Below are 20,770 nucleotides of genomic sequence, written 5' to 3' on the forward strand. Positions count from 1 at the left end.
CTTTGGGGAGGTCAGGCATGGTTGTAGAGGGCTTGGTTAGCAATAAAGTAGGCTTTAGTTGTGTACAAGCGCTGCAGGAGCACAATGAATGTCGCGTATAGCTGTAGTATGATGGTCAATTGGTCGGTGCTTAGTGCAGGTGCCCAATTTCGAACAGTCTCGGTAAATCGCACACAAACTACAGGCCACATTAACCTGGCTTCCCAAAGACTACTCCGCAAACTCCTAATTCATCCCCACTCGACCATCATGCAGCAAATATCTCTTCTTCCTCCACATCCTCTTCCATCCACGGAGCCCCGTTATACCAACCGCCATGTTCCTGCGCCATATGCCGATAAATCTCCTCCGCACTCTTCTCCTGCCCGCAGTAGAAGCACCAATGGGCGCCGCAAGGACAAGTGATATGATCACACCCGATCACCTTCTCCGTAGCGACTCCACACCGCGGGCACATCTTCACAACAAATTCCTTCTCTTTGCCCCGAACAAGCCCCTCACTAGCCCTCTGCTCCTCACATTCCTTGCATAACCAGCCCTCCGGCACATCCGTAACCCCTGCAGCGCAGCGCCGCTCCGCAAACCTCTTTGCCGTGCCACACCCGCGACACCAGCCATATACCCATTCACCCTTCTCACGCACCGCATCGCCCAGCCCGGCAAGAAATCTCACCCGTGCCGGTAACACACCATTGCCTCTCGGCATCCTCCGGCAGAAGGGACAGCACAGCGCTGACGTGTTGATCACCCGGCCAGGTGCATTGACGCCGTACCAGCCATCCACACAACCTGCGCAGATGGGTTGTCGGCAGCCGCGGCGACCGCCACAAGCCAGACGGAGCAGAGATGGTGCAAAAGAATCGAAGCACAGGGTGCAGGTGTGGGTTTGCACGCTGCGAGACGAGATCCAGTTGTTGAGATCGCGGAGAAGGGGGAGAGTGTTGTGGAGGGGCTTGCCGTTGATTGTAAGGGTCAGATCGGACTCTGCCTGCAAAGCCGGGAGAACAACGAGCTTCTCAGGTAGGGCAGCACGCTGTTCAGGCGAGAGGGGGGACAAGAGAGCGAAGATGGAACGCCCATTGAAGATGACATCCCCGGGCACGGCATCGTCGTTACGCAGCAGAAAGGATAAGCCGTTTTCGGCCATCAACTTCCGCGGCGTAATCTCCTCGTCGATGATGGTCTTGTCTGGCGCAGTAACGCATGCGGGGCAGACATAGGCTGCGGCGTCAAAATCAGCAGGGCGGTACTCTTTAGGCCAGATGACGCGGTTCAAGCACCGGGAGCAGGTCACGCACGGCGCGGTGGTTAACCGGGGGTAAGCTGGATCATCCTGCGACACAATTCCCTTATTGCGGCAGTAGTGGCATTTGGGCCGTGCCCGGAGTCCCTCGATGTCGTACACCACATACTGCGCACGGCACTCTGCCATGGAGCACTCGACCCAACTAGCCTGCGTCTCGGGACCATATGACTTGGACACGCCGATAGCAAGATATTCGTCTGCAGTCTTACCGACGGGTAATTGCTTATTCAGCTTTAGGCAGCGTCCGCAGACCCCATCTCCAGCCATGATGGTCACCGACCTTGAATAGCCGCACCACCTGCACATGACAATGGGGCCAAGGACAGACTTGGTCTTGTTCGGTGTCCAGCCAAGACGAGCCGTCAGCTTCGTATCGAGGTTAAACTCAAGCAGCTTATAGTCGACCAGAGTCTCGAACATCCGGCGATCGACATCCTTTAGCACACCGTCCGGCATGCCAGCCGCCTGAGCCTTCTTGTCAGCCTCAAGTAGTAGCTGCAGACACCCAAGGCTCCACGTCTCCGGAAAGTCAAGGGTATTCCACTTATCACGCCAATGCACGAGCTCCTCCAATGCAGCCTGCTCCAATGGCTTGATACCCATGCGAAGGCTGAGCGCGGCAAGAAGGGCGGCTGGCCGAGAACCAAGCATGGTTCCAGGGAGTATGGTGTGCAGCAGGATACGCCAGAATTTGCGGCCGTACTTGGGTGAAGCCAAAGCCATTGGGACGCGGGGAACGTCCTTGTCCGGGGCGGCAAGGATATGCGTGGGGAGGGCATCCGCCGTGTCAACGTATGTCAGACGCGTCAAGACACGACCCATACGGCGAAGGATACGCGCATCACAGGATCGGCCGATCTCAAGAAGCTCATCGCGAGTGAAGGTTGTGGAGGTGTCTTCGGACAACGAACTAGGTTCGAAACGTAGGGTGGGATCAAGAAAGACACAGGGGAAGCGAGCGTCCTCAGGAACTGAAAGAATAGTGTGAAGAATCTCGCCTACAAAGTCGTACGATTCCTCCAGCCACTTCTTCATTCGTGCCTGCTGCTGAGCATTCGAAATCTTGTCGACCTGTTGGCTAAAGCGGGTGACAAGCTCCTCACGCGCGGGGTTCTTTCGGTCGCTGCATACGGCGCGCCAGAGAGAGCTAAACACCGGGTTGAGAGCCATAGTCAATACATTCGAGTCGATGATACCGCTTAACTCAGCGACAACCAGTTTGCGGTACTCCTCATCCTCGCGGTAGCGCTTGGAAAAGTCCACAATAGGAGGTTTGCGGCGTGGCACAATGCCATTCAGTGCCTCAAGCGTCACGACCGTAGAAGACCACATCCTCCGCGACCGGGTTGATGAGGGACACATTCCGTCGCGACCGCAACCACGACCACGAGGATTAAAGGTGATCTCAGAGCGAGGAATGTCTTTCAAGATGCTCTGCGCTCGCGGGTCATCCTCCGGCCCGAGCTCCCCCAATTCAAAGTTTTCCTTGCCACCTTCGAAGACGATGTGATTCGCCAACCGCTCAGTACTTAGCGTCGCGCATTGCTTGGTGGCGCCCATCCATGCCATTATCAAGCCGACAGATAATGCCGAGATGGACGTGGAATCATTGCGCGACAGCTTCAAGCAGGTGCCGCCGGTTCGAGCTGACAGGTAGGCATAGTAGGGGAGTGCTTCACCAGGGCCATCGATTATGCTGAAGACAATGGCCTTCTTTTTGGCGTCGGCCAGCATATGCCCGGCGTGGATCCAATCGGCGAAGCACGCAGCGCTGGGGCCATATGGTGAATCGGGCCTCTGAAGCTCTTGCTGCTCGGCTTCGTACCAGTTACTGTATTGCCATCCCACCGTCCTGTTCTTCATGTGCGGCGGAGCATCAGCGTACAGAATGATGACGGTTGTGGCGTCGGGTCGCATGACGCTGTATGCTTTTGCCAGGGCCGTCTTGGAAGCCTCTGGGAAGTCGCACTGGCTGTTACTAATGGGTTGGAGGGACATGGCTGTGGAGAGCAAGGAGTCATGATCAATCTCACACAGGTCGCTTCGCTGGCTGTACCAGCCTGACCAGACGATGACAGGTCTGTCCACCAAGACTTGCTCGTAGTCGCGATAAGCCAGCAGACCGATGCGCCCAAAGCAGCCAGTCAGGGCAGCCAGGCGAATGATCTCGGGTATCGAGTCATTCAGCGAACGTAGGAAGGAAGTCATCGACCCCGTAGCGTCCGTGATAATGAGGAGATCGTAAGCCGTTGTCGTCTCCATATTGGTCTCTGTTCAAATTACTATGACTCTAAGATGTTGGCTTGGTCTTGCCTGATGGTGCTGGGTGTTTGTGCTAGGATGTTAAGAGCGAGAGTGGTTTGGGGAGACAAGGAGAATGACTGTTTTGGGACCGGACGAGGAAGTCTTGATGCTTTTTGTAGGCGAGAGATAATGAAGCGGCGGCCAACTGAATAGCCTAAGTGAAGTGAGGACTTAATTGCCGAACGCCGGCTGAGTCATGTTAGATTTATGTCCTCATTGATGTTACTGATGTTACGGGATGGATACTGTCCATTAGGCAGCAAGCCAAGAGTTGTCCTCAAGTCAGCCGCAGCGCTCCCAGCCTGATCCTTCATGCCAGGCCAATACCAGAAAAGGGCAAAGACGCCAGCCAGTCCACAAGAACAGATGCAGCGCGATAAAAATATTATCGATCCTTTTAGACATTGTTAGAGTGTTTCATAGAGCGGTATTTGCAAGACGCGATGGATGATGCGCTGCTTGAAGGAAGGCTTCTGCTCATTGTCAATGATGGATGGTCTGTAGAAAACAAAGAGAATGGGAAGATTCCAACAAATGGTGATTGCCCGGAGCCGGCGGGGCCTGTGGCGAAGGATATCCTGAAAAAAGATTGCTTACTCCTGCCCAGGAGCACACTGGGGGACGATTTCCTCCCCCCCCCCCCTTCAGGAGCAGGTGACCAGTGCCTGAAGGCATGGAAGGTAAAGGCTGAAGGCAAAGTTCATGTTTTCTGTTCGCATGCTGACTTAGCTGTAAAGCAAACTCTACCCGAGCTATCTTCCAGGCCTGGATTTAGGGCATTTAGGTCCCGCTTGCCAAGTAATTCTAGAGCCCTGGTTTTGAGGGTTATGCAACGAGTAATAGCCCCTTTTGCCTGGACAATATTGTCAAGGCAAAATCAACGACAATAGAGTCAAGATCTTCCTCTGAAAAACATGAAACATATATTGAATGAACCATTGTCACTTGAAGATCCCTCTCTTGTTGTTCTCTGTCGTTCCGAGGCCACTCCTTAACCATCCACAACCACTACCTATACAACAACCTCCTTCCCAGGATGTGGCTCCCCCGCAAACACAGTTGACCTCCCCCGAGTCGGCTCCCACATCTCGACCTTCTCCTTGCTCTTAGCGCCAGCGCCAGCCGCCTCAAAGTTTCTTTCCTCGTCTGGACCGCCTCGTCCTAGTCGGAACCAACCTTTCTCAGCCTTAACATGAACAGATGCACTTAAAGAAGGAGACCTTTTCTCTGTCCCAACACCCACCAAGACAGCTGTCCCCGTTCTTGCCACAGATCTAGCTGGACTACCTACACTCGACGTGTCCCTCGTAATACTGGTAGTCCTACGCCTACCAGCAGACCCAGAGATGGACCCTACAACTGTCCCACCATCTGAACTCGGAGCTTGCATGTGTCGATGCCCACGCCCATGCCTCTTGGGCTCATCCTCGCCGAAATCACCACAGTTGTCATCCTGGCGACGGAACCTTGCAGAACGGCGAAAAACTAAAAACCAAAGGGCCGTGATGATGAGAATGACGAGGATTGGGACCAAAATGCCGATGGCAATTTGGCCTGAGATGGAGAAGCCGTGGCTGTGGTTTGGGATGATGGGTTGTAAGGACGGTGTTGGTAAAGATGCGGAGGTGGGGTTCGTTGGAAGGGGAGTTGGCGATGGTGTTGGAGATGAGGACGGGAGCTGGAAATGTGAGGGGGTTTGGCTGGTTGAGGAAGAGGTTGAGGACGGGCTGAAGGGGCCAGAGGACCTTTCCGTTGCTGACGTCACAGAGCGAGTTGAAGAGAATACCACTGTGACACCGTTAGTGAAAGTCGTGATGGTTGATATTTCCAGCGGCGTCTGTTCCACGGCACCTGTTGCCGCAAGATCCAAGCAATATCCTCCCCCTTCACCGCACGCCTGTCCAAGAGCACAACAAACCCCTCCACACTCAAAGTCTCCTTCAGCACAGACCCTGCTGCATCCTCCAGACGCGGCAGCCTCAATAGGACAGCAATGGAAGGCACCAACGATGAGCGCGCATGACTCGTTCGCACCGCCTTTTCCAACAGGTCAGTTGCTAAGCCATGAGGGTAAAGACGAACAAGGAAGGGAACATACAGCACCACCCTCCTTGAGGACAAGCGACCTCATTACTAGCACATTCGGGGTAAGGTAAGAGAAGCGAAGTTAAGTGGCGGCGACCGGTACCTAGACGGATCTGAGAAGTATGGCGGGCAGGCCGAAGAAGGAACGCAGCTGGCTTCGCTGGGACAAAAAATGTCCCATTCATTTTGGTCATTGTTTACTGTGAGTCTACTTCCCTTCTTGGCGATAGCACAGAGAAGAGTAAAAAATAAATCGACGTTTCTCCTCTCTAAGCCAAGGTGAGTCCCCCATAAATAGATCCCGACACCACCGAACCGTCCACCAACCCCTGTTACCCGCAAGCCACGCCCATCACCATGATGCCAGTCCCGCAAAAGAAAGACCTCACACCAAGGATCGCTGTGCGCAGGCCGTTTAGCCGGGGACTGTGGCGTTAGAATCGGCGCCGGGGATTGGGCGGACCCAAATAATATGCAGGTCCAAGCTCACTCTTTCGTTTGTCGGCGGGTGTGATGTGTTGCTTGGCGATGTGAGAGATCGGCATTGAGTGTTCAGCTGCGTTTGCGATTTGATTCGGGCTGAGAGAGAAAAATTCAGTCTGTTTGACAAGTTACGGGTATCATGTTTTACATCAGTTGGCGATCTGGCTAGAAATTATCCGTCTTTTTATGGTAAGCTGTCCATTTGTTTGGAGATAGAACTGCGGGTGATGGCCGGTCGTTTGTGTACTAGCTGGAGATCAGTACTGCACGGATTGTCTAGGCTCTATATGAGCACACATCCAAATATCTCCCAAAATAAAGCCCACATCCTTCCTTTTTGCGCCCTGGTGTCTGGTAGACACTACTAGCATTAGTGGTAGAGGTCAATCCACATCCGCGTTGAGATCTTAATTCGGGCGGCGGATGAAGGCTTGTGATATTTGCGTAACATCCGAAAGATAATGGAACCTGGCATCTGAACACAGGCCGACTGTTTCCTGTTGTTCGCGACTGCTATATCGATGTTGGAGTCCAGAATTCCACCGATACGGTAGGCCTCCAGCATCATCAGTAGCTTTTAAACCAGCAGCTTGCTGCAAATAGCGGGCGGGAATGCAACGGGTTGATGTTGTATTCCCATTGATGTTCCGTTTAGGGGTGTCGAAAGCAGGCCAAGAAGATGGTGGTGATTCTTCACATCGAGCTTAACATGATCATTCTGCCCCCTTCAAGTAAACAACGCGTCTGCCTCCTGCCAAGCAGCAATCTCCCTCCTCTCGGCAAGCGCTGCCCTCTCCACCTCAACAGCCTTCCGACCGTTGTCGTCTTCGACCTTCGGGATCTCGATACTAGCTAGACCCTCGATCAAGCGTTTCGCCTTGTCAACGACGGCGCGCACAGCAGCCGTCTCGTTGCGCTTGGCATCCAGATGGTCTTGCATGAGCTGGATAAGCTGCTCACGAGCCTGGTGCGGGCGGTATTCATTCAGGATGTGGTGGAAGTTGAGGACAATAGTCTTAATATCTTGGACTTTTTCAGAGGCCTGGAATACGGGATTAGCTAGGGTTCTCTAACGATGATCTCGGGTAGCAGCAGAACTTACATGGGCGGGATTGATGCTCATAATGCCCATCAACTCAAGATAGTTCACAAGCAGGGACTTAGCCAACTTTTTGAGCTCAAATCCGCGATCAAAATGCTTGCTGTCAGAGGTGGTCTCGCTAGCTGGAGCCAGCCGCTGAATGCCCGCATCTTCGAGGCTCTGCAGAGAGTTTGCGAGCTAGATGAGTGTATGTCAGCATAAGTTTTGCCAGAAAAACAGTGGTATCTAGTAACTAACCGCTTCTTGCTGACCATACAGCTTCCACTTCCCATCAACTGGTTCTGGCGGTGGCTGCAGGTTGATCAAGTCCGCTGGGACATCAGGGATCCTAACCAACGCGTCGGAGCTGAGGCCATGTTGCTGGGCATAGGTTTGCTTGAGCGCGTTATACCGTTCAATGTTCTCTGGTGTAAAGTCCTTCCAGAAGGCCGGAGGGTCAGGCCAAAGGTGCGCGACCTTGTTGCCATCGTCTTCGCTGGAATCCATCTTGTCAATGGAGTGATGTGCAAGGCTTATGGGGTGTGATTTTTATTGCCGCGGCACTGTCGCATTTGGTCGCCGACTGGATCGGAAAAAGATTCGTAATGATAAGCTCAACTGAGTCTGGCTTATACTAGGGGATTCGCTCCTCCATCGGGGCGGCGCGAGCTTCAAGTTCGTGAAAGCTAATTGTGCCGAGTCTGGGTTGGCGGGGCAGAATGCAGCGTTCACGCGCAGCTATCGATGGTGATTGTAATAACGTTGTGTCCGTAATACAATATTTCCTTTAATTGCATTGCTTCGCTCGGCCCAGGTACTCTATCGGTGTATTAGGACTTGGCATGATTGGTGTTATAGAATGTCCAGGCTCTTTTCAAATCAATTTCCCTCACAACAAGTGACTCAGGTCGTAAGTACTTTTGCTCAGTATCGAATCTTCTCAATTTTCATTATTTTCGTTAAAACACTCGCCGCGTTGTTTGCAGTGTTCTATCCGACATCGTCAGTATACATGCGACTAATGAAGATTTACGCCACAGAGAACCTCAACGGCTGTGGCTGCAGCTACCCATATGAAGTGGCTAGTGAGTGGACCCTATGCAGACCCAAGTTTCTTGAACAAGCTTCAGCGCAACAGTTTCGTCTCCCTTCATTCTCGACTCTTTATCCATGCCGACGCGGTTCCCAGCCATTTAATTATCCAACTTGCTCACATCACCATAATCAAGATTGTCGGATTCACTAGTCGCCTTACGTCATCAATTGACCCATCGCGCAAGCCTCAGTTTTCTCCCCGCCACGCTCTAGCCTCAACTACACCCAACGACTTACACCGCTTTCAATCTCATCCTTCGACTATGGCAGATGCCCGTGCCCTATTACGACAACAGCGCGCCGCACGCCGAATAAACCACCCGCTCGCTGCATATCTAGACAATGGCAAGCTCGTCTGTACCCTGTGCCAGGAGTACATCAAGATCGAGTCCCTTTGGGACACCCACCTACATGGCGCGAGCCACCGGCAGCGGTTACAGCGCCAGCAGCAGCAAGCACAAGCTTCCACACGACCGATTGAACCTCCCCGCGCGGGGTTTATAGGCGACGTTGAAGGGGAGAGGGCAGCGCCCAGCGCAAAGAGGAAGCATGATGAGCCGGGACCCGTAGCGGAGAATGGCGAAGACGCCAACGATGAGCGCAGAAAACGCCCCAAGCCGGATGACGCCACCACTCTCTCAGAACAACGGCGCCTACCCGGCATGGGCTTTGGCCTCGAAGTCCAAATCCCTTCACGCCCCGCCACACCAGGTGGCACATCCTCCAATACCGGCTCCGGCACACCAATGTCCCTGACACCTAAAACCGCGCCCCTCGGACGCTCCCCCCTTGTTACCGAAGAATCAGCCTCCCAACCAGAGCCCGCCCTCCCGAATGGCCCCTCCCATACCCAGCCAAACGGTCCCTCTTCCGAAGAACAAGTAGACGAAGCCCTCTGGTCAGCCTTCGAAGCCGACCTGCTGCAGCCGTCCGCCGTAAAAACACTCACCAACCCGGAGATGAACCCGGACGCGGTAATCTTAGCACCAGCGATGACCGCAGAGGAGGTGGCCGCCAAATCAGAAGAGGAAGAGCAGGCGCGGCGGAGGGCGCTGGTGGATATACAGCTGGAGGATGAGAAAGAGGAGGCGACAAGGAAGTTGGAGGAGGAGTTTGAGGTTATGGAGGAGCTAGAGGCGCGGGCAAGGAGGTTAAGAGAGCAAAGAGAGGCGTTGAGGGCGAGGGTGATGAGCGCTGGTGGTAGGCAGGGGGTAGCAGCAGTTGAAAAGGGAGACAGGGGGGGAAAGGCGACCACCCTTGTGCAGGAAGAAGAGGAAGATGAGGATGATGATGAGGATGATGATGATGATGATGATGATGATGATGATTGGGATGGGTTCCGCTTCCGAGCTTGAAAGATGAACGGTTGGGCAAGCCGAGTCTTGAGGAACGCAAAGGAAGAGCATAGATATCGGAAGAAGAGGCTGGCAAAAGCCTCAGTGGCAGCAAAACGGACTTCGGAAATGTCTGTACAATATCGTGTACCATGACGGTACGTGTCATAAATAATTCTAGTTACATGATTTGGTTTATGGAATCATTCCAAGATCATACATCCCATAACCAAAAACCTCTAGTATGTCATACCAAACCGGAACGCCATCCACATATTTGCCGCCCAGCCCTTAAAAACTTAAGCCTCTCCCCTAGCCATCCGTTCCCAGAAAACCCTCATGCGCCATACCCTCCCAATGCCTTTCCTCTCGAGCCAAGCCCTCGCCATCTCTTCCTTCTTCTTCACCTCAACCATCCACACTTTCTCCAACCAGCCCCTCAATTGATCCTTCACCCGCTCCCTCTCCACAGCCCTCTTCTTCTCCACAAGACTCGGGGCAACTGCCGGCCCATTCCTCTTCGGTAACTGCCCGCCTCGGAACCACCATGAAGGCACGCACTCCTCTGGCAGGACGGCACGAGCAACGAGTTCCTCGGCCGAAGGCCGCATGGCCAGTCGGCGGGCAAGACGGGCTGAGGCGAGGTTATGAGCGAGTCGGCGGGAGGCCCAAGCTGTCCGAGTGAGCAAGATGGAGCGGCGGACAAGCTCATCATAGGATGGCCGAGTTGCAGAGAAAAGCATGGGCGGCAGAGTGTCGCGAACGCGACGTAGGCGTTGGCGATGGAGAAAGGGAGAGACGGAAAGAGTTCGTAAACGGCGGCATACCTTTGATTGTTAGCGGGGTACATATCAAGGTTGAGGATTGAACTTGTAGTAACGTGGGAAGGGGATGAAGAGAGTGATGAAGTTTTGTAAGTTCGACTCCTGAAGGAAAGATCAAGGGGGCAGAGGGTAGGGAGGACATACTCTCGACACTGACAGCAAATCGCAAACATCCACATAGGACAGTATGTGAAGCAGGATCTCGTTTGGCAAGTCGAGCAGACTCTTCCAGCTACCACACGGCTTTTTGCTTTCCATCTCGACGTCTCCCGAACCTTGGACATTGTGTCCTGAGAGCTGTCGAATCACAAGGGAACACTGAACAGACATGTCACTGGGAAGCTCCGATGGACTATGGCCCAAAAGAGTGAGCCTGTCAGTCTTGTTGATGAGTTGTACACTGACGACATGGCCCAGATCCAGAGCTGAAGTGTCTGTCTGCTGTTGTGCTAGCACTGGCTGAATCTGATCCTGTTGGCCTTGACGTGGTGTCACTAGCAATGGCGCCATCACAACCAAGTCCCCTCTAGAGGACGTGTATCTCTTCCTCAAAGGGTGAGGCGCGTGTGTGAACCAGCTTAGGACTGATGAGTTGGCAGCGGGATACTGTCGTCGGCACACGCAACAACAGCTATCTGGGCGTCTCCAACCTTGCCGTAGCGCCTTTTTGCTGGTACCGAGAACTATCGCTCCTGCGGAGGCCAGACCGAGCGCGGGGCAACTAAACGAATGGCCGATGGTCTCTTCGATTTCGTGCTCAACTCGCCACCTCACCAAGTTTAGCCCTGAGCCGACGGTCGCTTTGGGGCCAGCAACGTGAACGCCTATCTCATGTGCTAGCCCAGCTTACTTAGAGCCAAAGCTTTGTGTGATCTGCTGCGAACAGATCTGTAAGACGGTTGTGCAATGGGGAGCGTGGCGCGGCTGGCGGCAATGATACCTCGGACAGTGTTAGACGGATTAGGCAAGGGAGCACAGAGTAGCGTCAGTTCCGAAGACAAAGCAGGTCAAGCAGTTGGTCGCCGAGATGGCCCGCGCGATCAACCAAGTCACCGAGGTGGCTGGTTCTTGGGGATAAGGTGGGAGAGGATGGAGGGTGCACAGTACAGGCCGATCGAAAGCAGGAGAGGAGGACAGGTATGTATAACCGGCAGACACATTCAATTGTGAGAGTTCAGAATCCTGTGAACAGGTTGAGAGACTAATGACATGATCAGGGCGTTGTTGTGAATGGGGAGTGAGCGTGACGAAGGGATGAAGGTGACGGCGTCTCCGTGTTGACGTCGCGATGGTCACAATACACGCTCAGATGACTCTAGCTCGTCTGATTGTTGACTGGCTGGGACTGCCGGGGAACTCAAGGCTGACGTAGGCTAAGAGAGCCAGAGAACGAACCGGAAGATGCGTTACACCAAGCCAGCATGCAAGGCAAGAAAGCAGAAGGCAACAGCAAGAACATCTGAGACGAGGACCTGCGACAGGCAGCGCAGCCACAAGAGCGCCCCTGTCATGACCCTGGTTGTTTCCCCGCCTTCCCTTTTTTAAGCGCACGGAAGTCGTGATGTTGTTCGGTCTGTCCGGTCAAGACAGGCATAACCTCCAAGGGAAGACGTGCAACTCTTAAATTGTTGGAACATAAAGCACGAGCACTGCTTGACGTTATATTATCATTTTGTTTACCAGATAAACTTTAGTAGGGATTAATACGAAATTCGCTGGAGTGCACTACCAACTGGCCGGCACTTCCCCCTCGGTGTTACTGTTTCTGGGGTAGGTCACTTATGTAAGCTTCTGTCCGGACTTTCCGCGATAACGTTCGATAAGCAAATGTGGGAACGGTGGAGCCGATCTGCGAACCATAGTTAGCTCGTTAGTAGAGTCTTCCAGCGCCTCTCCCAGCACAGCTTCTCGCAAACTGTCTCAGATTTCCAGACTTCGCGAAGAGAAAAAAACCAGTCAGTATGGCTCCCTTGCGAAGCCCGTTGCTGGAGTCTCGAGGTGTTGGATTAGAAAGTCTTTGTGTGTCCAGTCCATCAAGTGCTGCGGTCCTCGCCTACATACGGCCAATATCAATGCATCCTTCTCCCAGACAAGGCAGCCCGTAAAACAGCTCAAACCGAAAAACTTACCAATACTGTAACAGCTTCCCCACGTCTCGCAAGCTCTCTCTCTTGTCTTCAATCAGTCTAAGAAACGCGCAAACGGCACCTGAAAACTACTCATATAATCTGTCTACGCCTAGCATCTCCTGCACCGTGCCGCTGCCATCTCCCACAACCCGACGCGCAGGGGGCTGCAAAGGGCCTGCTTCTGCGAGTCTTCTGTTTAGCGGCTTTAGCGTCGTACTGACGCGCGGCTGGCAATCCAGGGTGCCACAAAACCAACCTTCCAGTATAGCTCTCCGACGGGAAGCTTGTGCCACTGTTCAGGCATCCCCTCCAGGCCCTTCTGCAGCCGCCCGCCATGCACGCCGCCCGTCTGCAGGTTGCTGAGACTTTGGGTCCAAGCTAGGCGTCTTTTCGATTATCCATTTCCTTGACAGCTAATGCTCACTTGCGGAGCATCATAGCTCTTCAAGATTGAGGGTAGGCATGAGCTAAAAAATACAATCCCCACTTCTTGGCTCCATCACAGCATTGACGCGTTGGCCGGCTCAAACACGCGGGGCTGGCCTGCTCGTCTGCGGCCGGGTTTCTTCATCACTCACACGATGCCTATTCAGTCAAGGAAGCCATCCCCTCGCAGCAACACACCGGCTTTTTCTCTCCTTTGGGCTTTCCCGCGTGTATATAGTGTAGTTTAGGCAGTCCATAATCATCTCTTGCCCGCCGCCGTCTGGGCACGATCAAGGACCCTTAAGGGTGAGACGGGCCGAAAATACAATACAATACAATACAACAGTCAAGGAAGCCGAGGACCAACAATATCTAAAGCACTCCGACTGTCAGCTTTTCGAGCTTGCTTGGGTACTCTCATCATCATCAATGCTTGGCGCGGCAGGTTTTCATCATGTTGAACGAGGGCCCGAAGAGGTTAAGCCCAAGCCAACTCAGAGCCCTCACGCAACGCATCGTAGGCTATCGACGCTATTTCCATGAACAGGCTCCAGCTATATATTGACCGTCAGAACCTCAAAGTGCGCAAGGAGCCAGCAAGACAATGCATACCAATGCATACGCCGGCAGCCATGACCATCTGAAATCCAGCGTAGAGATCTAAGTAATTTTTTTGCCTCTGTCTTGTATATTAGACATCATTCTGATCACCAAAAGGTCTTTTGATGGAAGTAGTTCCGCGACGTGGGTGCCCCTGTGGCCGCGTCCAGGGCCCGCTTCTGCCGAAGTTAGGGCTGGCCAATGATGTTGCCCAGATGGGCTCGTTGAGGCTGTGCCTAAAACGATTGATCCCCGTTACCCGCTGTTAGCGCGCCAGGTCGTTTAACGTCAGTTCATATGTTTCGACATGTCTTGCACCAGATTATCGCTGACCAAAGAGCTTTCCTTAAGCATGGAGATGTCTAAATCCGAAAGTATAACATTTATTTTGGTTGTGTGTCTTTTTACAGATCCACGAAGTAACGGTGCACTATGAGTGCAGGCCGATCTCGGTTCTTGAACGTTTCAAGGCTGCACAACAGAGCTGTGTCTACAATCATCAGCATTGGCAAGTGGCAGATACAGATTTCAAGTCATTGAGTGTTGTCATGCTCTGTTCGCGCAAAACTCTGAGCAACATGTTTGGATCAGTCCCATGTGCTTGTAATTACCATTCTGGGAAGCCTTAGATTGACAGTTCGACAGCCACAGAGAGAAGTTGATCTGAAGCCACGGCTCCGCATGCCAGCAGACGAGGGAGTTAAATGATTTTAAAAATGACAAAGGTCACCATCCATTCTCAAAAATGGGCCGCTCCCTCTCGATTGACTGAATCTATTATAGCCACTCAATCGGTGCAATTGATAACTGGATTCATGCGTCTGGGAAAATTCAAACTGTGCCCTCTGTTCAGCTCATCATTGGGCACAGAAACACACAATGGCCTTGCGGGGGGCGACCAGCTTTACAACCACCCCTGTGTCTCTCACTATGCTCCACTAGGTTGCATTCTTAGCGGCCATGTCCACATTGATTTCACCGCGCTCTATGTTTCGCTTCCTATGTGGTCAATTTCAAACCCAAGTGACCAGCTTGCAAGGGTCCTTGCCGTTCTTCTGCCCCTTCGAGTTCCTCTTGAGTTGTTCTCCCAGCTGATATACAGACGCTGGCCGGAAGATTGGCGCTGCCGCGGTCCGGCTGCGGCCACTCGCTAGCCTGGCATTGGCAGAGATCATTACGTACAGCGGGAAGGAGTAAAATCTCCAGATACGGTCACCAAATCAAGGCCGAGTTTGTGGGCCTTTCATTTGGAAACATGGTTCATACGGTATAACAGTGAAGAAGGCCGGCAAGGTTTCGATATTCTCGATCCGAGCTCAGTCTCAGTTGCAGCGGGCAGCTCGCACCTAGCAGTGGACAATGTAGCACTACCCCACGACAAACTCTACGAGGTGGAAGTTACTGTGACCAGAGAGGTCTGCGAGCTGAGCCTGCTGGTTCCTGTCACGCCAATCATCACTCTTCAAAACCCTGCGGTCACGAAGAACCGAGACTAGAGTCTTAAGGACTCGGACTGCGAGGGAGAGGCCGCCGACACCACGACGAGAATGACATGCATCGTGGGTCGGTGTTTGGTAATCTGGTTCTCGGTTCCGGGGCCGCTTCCGCTGCGGCCCAGTCACATTCTAAGATCAACGCGGACTTGGTCGGCTAGATAATGAATGTGGTGAATTTTTCTTTTCCTGTGTCGATTTAGTTTGGGTTCCTCGTTCGTTTCTACGTGACTTATCTTGACTAGCATACAAAAGTCAGAAACACGAAGTTCGCGGATGAAGCGCTTTACTTCTTTCCTATTGTGGGAAACATCCTTCTCTAAGTGAGGCTGACAGACCAGAGAAACCTTCCCTCTGAGATACAGACAACGGGAGAGAGCTGGCTAACGGCTGAAGACGCCGGTCCTGATCCAAAATCACGTTCAATTGTAACCATATCTCCCAAAGCTCCCCCAAAAGGCAACAGTCGCTAGCTACTTAAGTGTCGCCACGTCATTTCTCTGGCACACAACCCTACCCACCCTCCAGGGCTCAGAGCGGGCCGTTTTGTGGGGATAACTCTACTACTGCCTGTCTGCCTTCCCCCTCCAGCTGCCTGTATGGAGAGGCTTTAGCCTCCGAAAACTTACGCAAATCACAATTTCACTCCTCTTCCGTGCTTCCGTGATGGACTGGACTCGTGGGATAGTGGGGAGCAGGCCAGATGGCCGCTCGTTCATGTGAGCGAGATGTCCTGCGAGCATGGCGCGCTTAGCGGAAGATTCTACTCCATATATGTGGGCAAGAGCGGAGCTCTCTGCAGCTAAAGAACTTTGTGAGAGCAAGGTTGAGGCGTGAGGGGTCAGGCCTTCCGGGGAAGTGAGTAAAATCCGGATTGGACTGCTGTACCGGCTCTGGAGAGTGACAAAGTTGCATGCACCGGAACCCTGTCCCCTGGAAGACCCGTTCTAGCAAACATGTGTAAGCCTGTAAAATTGACACTGTAGAGCGTAGACGCCGGCAAGCGCAGATTTGTCCCAGGTGTGTATTGCCACCGTATATCATGGCGTTTTAAAACCTTGATTAGGAAAAATCTCTAGTAGTGTTTGCCGCCATGAGGAGGTTTGGGACCAGGCAATGAATGTCTGTTGCCTCATCAGGATAACAGATAACTTAACCTGACATGATTTGTCCCGCACCGTGGCAAACTGCGGGTGCATTCCATGATATCCGAGTTGGGCTGTCATTGTGCTTTGAGCGTCCAGCCCGCCTTTCTCCTGATAAGTGTTTTGGGGATCAGAGAACTACTAATGAGTAAGAAAGCATCCTTGGATATCATTATGTCCTTGAAACCTTCCTAATAACTGCAATGGCATAAGGTGGACTAACAGGACATCATCCTTCTGAACAATTCACACACTTATTCTCCTATTCCGTTCCTCGGATCACTAAACGTTTTCAAGAGTGAGCATTATCCTCGATTGTTGTCGAGAAGTTCACTCAAAGCTCTGGCCCCCCTCTCCTCATCCTCCCCCAAATCATGCAAAACAGCCACTTTTTTCCTATCCCCTATTGGTGGGATATGCAAGGCACATTCTCCCCGCACGACAAGAGCCTTGTCTACATGAAAAAACAGTTGATACAAAGTTTTCTGTCTTTTTTTCTCTTTCTGTCTGTGTGTGGCATCATGGACACATGTCGGAGACCTTGCCCCTCCTTGGCCCCGTAACCGACCCGTGGCCGCGGCCAGGGCGGCCAAGGCAAGGACCAATGTTTTCCGGATATGGAACGATACCGGACGGGGGACCCCGCCCGGCCGGCTCCCCGAGCTCAACGGGCAGATCCCTTTTTCTGCTAGTGAATGGGTCTTGTCAGGCCTAGTCGAGAATCAAGCGCGGGGCTGGTTGTCAAGGCCTCGAGCAAGACCATGTCCGGTCTAGGCAGGAACTAACAAAGTGAATCCCTGGAGATTCATAGTGCCCCATTAAGGATGTTTCTTGAGGTTTTGTGGGTCTCATTGTCCAGAAACGGGCATTAAAGACCAGTGGCATCGGCAAAGAAGCGTGCCCCGCTACCCCGTGCATGGAACATGCATGGAGACCTCTGCGCGGAAGGGAGGCATGGTTAACGGAATATCAGCGGGCTAAAGGTAACCATGGCTGACCTAGTAGCTCAAAGCGGGAATTTCTCTACGATAAACCTATCTCGGCCCAATTATACAGGTCCTGCTCAAGACAGACGCGCGTGGAATCTGGAAGGCTACGGAGCAGTGTGACAAGCGTTTGCCCCTCTTCTCTAAGCTCTCTAACCTGCCCCCCCTTTCAAACATACTGAGACAATATATTTACGTGTAATACGCCCCATCTAACCTCGTTAAGCCTTTTCTCCAGACGAGCACAAAGCAGTCGATGGCGTCGCTGTGCAGCACGGTGGGGAAGCAGGACGGACGGGCCTTTTCTTGTCTCTCATATGCCATGAACGACGTGGCTCCTATGGAAGGCCATCCCAAGAGATGATGGCCCCTTTCCGCGGGCCAGATCAACGGGACCTGTCTGCCGGCTCAAGTCGGTGGCTGCCATTACGCAGGATGGCTCACCCGGGGTGTGGTTCGAGGACTTACTTCACTTACAACATAGCCGGCAAGTACATGCCTTGACTCCCTACAACAACCGGCTGGCCTTCTTCCTTATCGACATCCTTTGTGGACTTAACTAGAGGTTAGTGAGTGACCTTCCCAAAACATATGGAGTACAGGTGTCTATCCCTCTGGATAAGAAGCTGTCGAGCCTGCCAGCTGGCTGAATTGCGCCCTTGGCTCTTTTCTTTCTTTAACGGAGTGTACGTACAAGCAGGACACTGGCATCTTTCCCCTTCCTACTTCCCACCCTTCCATGCTTACCGCGCCATTCCGGGGAAGCGGGAAAGGATCTTTTCCTTCACCTTGCTTCTAGCCTGTCGGCTATGTGTCTTTCATACCCTTGACGCCGATTGATGCATGGCGAAGTTGGCCACTTCGATCAAAATGGTCCAGTCCGATGGAAACCGGACAAAGGACACGGCGAGGGTGGTATAAGAAGCGGTGAATTAGACGTCGAATTGTGTCGGTGGCAGTTGTCTAACAAACACAAAAAGGGACACATATCATTGACCTCCAAGCTACCCCTTGACCGCTTCGACACCTTGAGCCTTGTGGAGCAGATTTGGCTCACGAGTACAACCGCCCTTCTAAGATTTTAACAAGCATCCGTGGCCTATCCATCCAGTATATTTGCCTCAAGGTAATTGAAGCAACCCAGAGCAGTACGTACGTGGGCTGTTGTGGTACCCCAAGTGCCGTCAAGTGCTAAAGTTCGTAGGGCAACCTGACACTAATAACTATTGTTTTATATCTAGAGTATGGATACCACCCACTGAGAGATATCGGTCACTTAATTTCCACTGTCATCACTGTCTTCTAACGAAGGGTCATCCTCATCATTGCGGCCGCGCCCATCACCAAGTATACTCCTATGTGAACCCCCTGAACCAGCTTAGGGTCACATAAACAATCTTGCTCATCAACAACGCCCCTACAAACTAGTCTTCAATATCATTCCAGGGAGACCTAACACATAAACACAAACACAACAACCATATATCCAACCTAAAAACCCAGAATGTGCTACTACGACCAACTAGTCTGGCGCTGCGGCTACTGGAAATGGTCCGTCTTCCGCGAGCAGTGCCCGCGCGAGCGGCGCATGGGCGAGACGTGCGGTCTGCGTCTGGTCATGACGGCCTATTTTCAGGAAGACATTTGCAAACTCTGCGACGAGATTAACAAGAAGCAACGGCGCATCGAGAAGATGTCGCAGGACATTGCGCGCTGGAAGCTGGAGGGCAACCGGCGCGCGACGATCGATCGGACCACTGCCGAGATTAAGGAAATCGAGATGAAGTTGGATCGGTTGAGGGTGCAGCATGAGGGGAGGATTAAGGGGAGGATTTGATCTGTGGGTTGACAATAGCGTCATGTCTCTTCTGCTCGTTCATGTTTCACTCCATTTTTCTTGTTTCTTTTTTTACACTATCGTTTGTCCTTGATAACGTCTACCTTCTTCCTTGTTATCCTTTTCTCTCCTATGTTTCTCAATTCTCTGGGGGATTTAACTCGAGAAGCATGGAAAGACAGTCATGGAGGATCTACAGGGTCCGTTCTTACCAATTTTCTCTCACGAACAGCTGGTAGCTGTGACAAGACGCTAACCACCTTGTCAACAACCATTTAGCGGCCTCGTTTGACGGTGTCTTACACACATAGCCGTGAAGCCGACTTGGCAAGTGAGCTTCCAGCCGCGGTTTGGGCGCACGTCTTATGGATTAGTTGATGGGATGTTAAAGGAACAGGCTGTGTTCAAATCTGATGGCCATGTTGATAACCTGGGCAAACGGGAAAATGTTTGGTTATGATATGAAGCTTTGTGTACTCGGGGAACCGATGACCACTCATTTCATACCTTGACTATCATGTCTTTTGTCATATATTCCTACCGAACAGCCACAGGGAAGAGAACGGGACTTCCAGAAGACTTGCTCATAATGACGCAAAAGATGCTAGCTCACGCAAAATGCATTTGCGAAACAAAGATAAGCTTTCTGTGCTAGATACGGTTCGTCCAACTTTCCATCGACCCAAGATCTAAAATTCGACGAGGTCCCTCATGGAATCTACGAGAACATGTTAATAATCCTTTCACAATCCAAGGCATCGTTTAGTAAACTTTACTCGTGTCACCTCTGTTCTCTATCAAGTCACCACAGTTTCCCTCTTAGCCGGAAAACACTGGTCCGAGTATTCCAGTTTGTCCTCAGCATGCTCATCTGCATGATCCAGCTTCGGCAAGGGACCCTAGTGGCTCATTTATTTCCTCTACTGGAGACAACAAGATAAAAGAATGTGACATCGAAGTGTAGGAAATGAGGGTAAGTCGGCCGGTGAAGATGTGAGATGAGAGGATAGAGGCGAGTCATCAGTCGATAGATGGGGGAGTTGTGTGTTACCCAGGCTAGAGGACTGGGTCACTTACACTTGGGAAGAAAGGAGCATCCAATAAAGACCAGTTATTTGAGGCTGAGAAGAAGAGAACTCGGGTAGTGCATCCAGTGAGGTTGCTGCGGAACTGATGTACTAACTGTCTCAGCCTGAGTACATGGAGGTTCCTCCTGGGGATTGGAGTGCAGCCACATGAGGCCAGAAGCTTCTTTTACTATCTGTACAGACGATTATCTCAGTTGATAAGAGAGAAGACATAGTTTCCATCATCGGCAGTCCTGAAAGTGCTGAGCCGGAATCGAGAGCAAGCATCATCACCGTGGCACTGTTCGAGATAGGGCTGCATTCCCATATTCGATACCTCGACCCCAACCATTCATGAGTTGATGCGAGCAAGAGGCACGACAGGTCCCCCAGGACGCGTTGGCAATTTGCCCTGACATAATGAGGGGGTTGCAGCAGCCGTAGACAGTCAGGCATGCAGCACAGGGAAGTGTCGTGACTTGCTCTCCGTGCGGTGCGTGACATGCTCCAAGAATTGCATCTCGTGCTGCAGCTGGTACTTCTGATCCCCTGTCTCACTCGGTCTCAGACAGAGG

General features: G+C 52.3%; 5 protein-coding genes across 5 annotated transcripts; 2 read left to right on the top strand and 3 right to left on the bottom strand.

Moving 5' to 3' along the window:
• Positions 1–247: 247 nt before the first annotated feature.
• CTHT_0064260 (uncharacterized protein) lies at positions 248–3,568 on the bottom strand (the record flags this gene model as incomplete). The annotated part of the gene is made up of 1 exon (XM_006696668.1): positions 248–3,568. One exon carries the CDS (start codon positions 3,566–3,568, stop codon positions 248–250), a length of 3,321 nt encoding a protein of 1,106 aa, XP_006696731.1.
• Positions 3,569–6,905: 3,337 nt separating this feature from the next.
• Positions 6,906–7,766, bottom strand: CTHT_0064270 (uncharacterized protein; the record flags this gene model as incomplete). Its single annotated transcript, XM_006696669.1, has 3 exons — positions 6,906–7,220; positions 7,281–7,457; positions 7,518–7,766. 3 exons carry the CDS (start codon positions 7,764–7,766, stop codon positions 6,906–6,908), a joined length of 741 nt encoding a protein of 246 aa, XP_006696732.1.
• Positions 7,767–8,617: 851 nt separating this feature from the next.
• Positions 8,618–9,709, top strand: CTHT_0064280 (uncharacterized protein; the record flags this gene model as incomplete). The annotated part of the gene is made up of 1 exon (XM_006696670.1): positions 8,618–9,709. The coding sequence occupies one exon, from the start codon at positions 8,618–8,620 to the stop codon at positions 9,707–9,709; it is 1,092 nt and encodes a 363-aa protein (XP_006696733.1).
• Positions 9,710–9,987: 278 nt separating this feature from the next.
• On the bottom strand, positions 9,988–10,431 carry CTHT_0064290 (uncharacterized protein; the record flags this gene model as incomplete). The annotated part of the gene is made up of 1 exon (XM_006696671.1): positions 9,988–10,431. The coding sequence occupies one exon, from the start codon at positions 10,429–10,431 to the stop codon at positions 9,988–9,990; it is 444 nt and encodes a 147-aa protein (XP_006696734.1).
• Positions 10,432–18,795: 8,364 nt separating this feature from the next.
• On the top strand, positions 18,796–19,128 carry CTHT_0064300 (uncharacterized protein; the record flags this gene model as incomplete). Its single annotated transcript, XM_006696672.1, has 1 exon — positions 18,796–19,128. One exon carries the CDS (start codon positions 18,796–18,798, stop codon positions 19,126–19,128), a length of 333 nt encoding a protein of 110 aa, XP_006696735.1.
• Positions 19,129–20,770: the final 1,642 nt, after the last annotated feature.

Source organism: Thermochaetoides thermophila (genome assembly GCF_000221225.1).
Source record: "Thermochaetoides thermophila DSM 1495 unplaced genomic scaffold scf7180000011821, whole genome shotgun sequence".
NCBI classification, from domain to species: domain Eukaryota; kingdom Fungi; phylum Ascomycota; class Sordariomycetes; order Sordariales; family Chaetomiaceae; genus Thermochaetoides; species Thermochaetoides thermophila.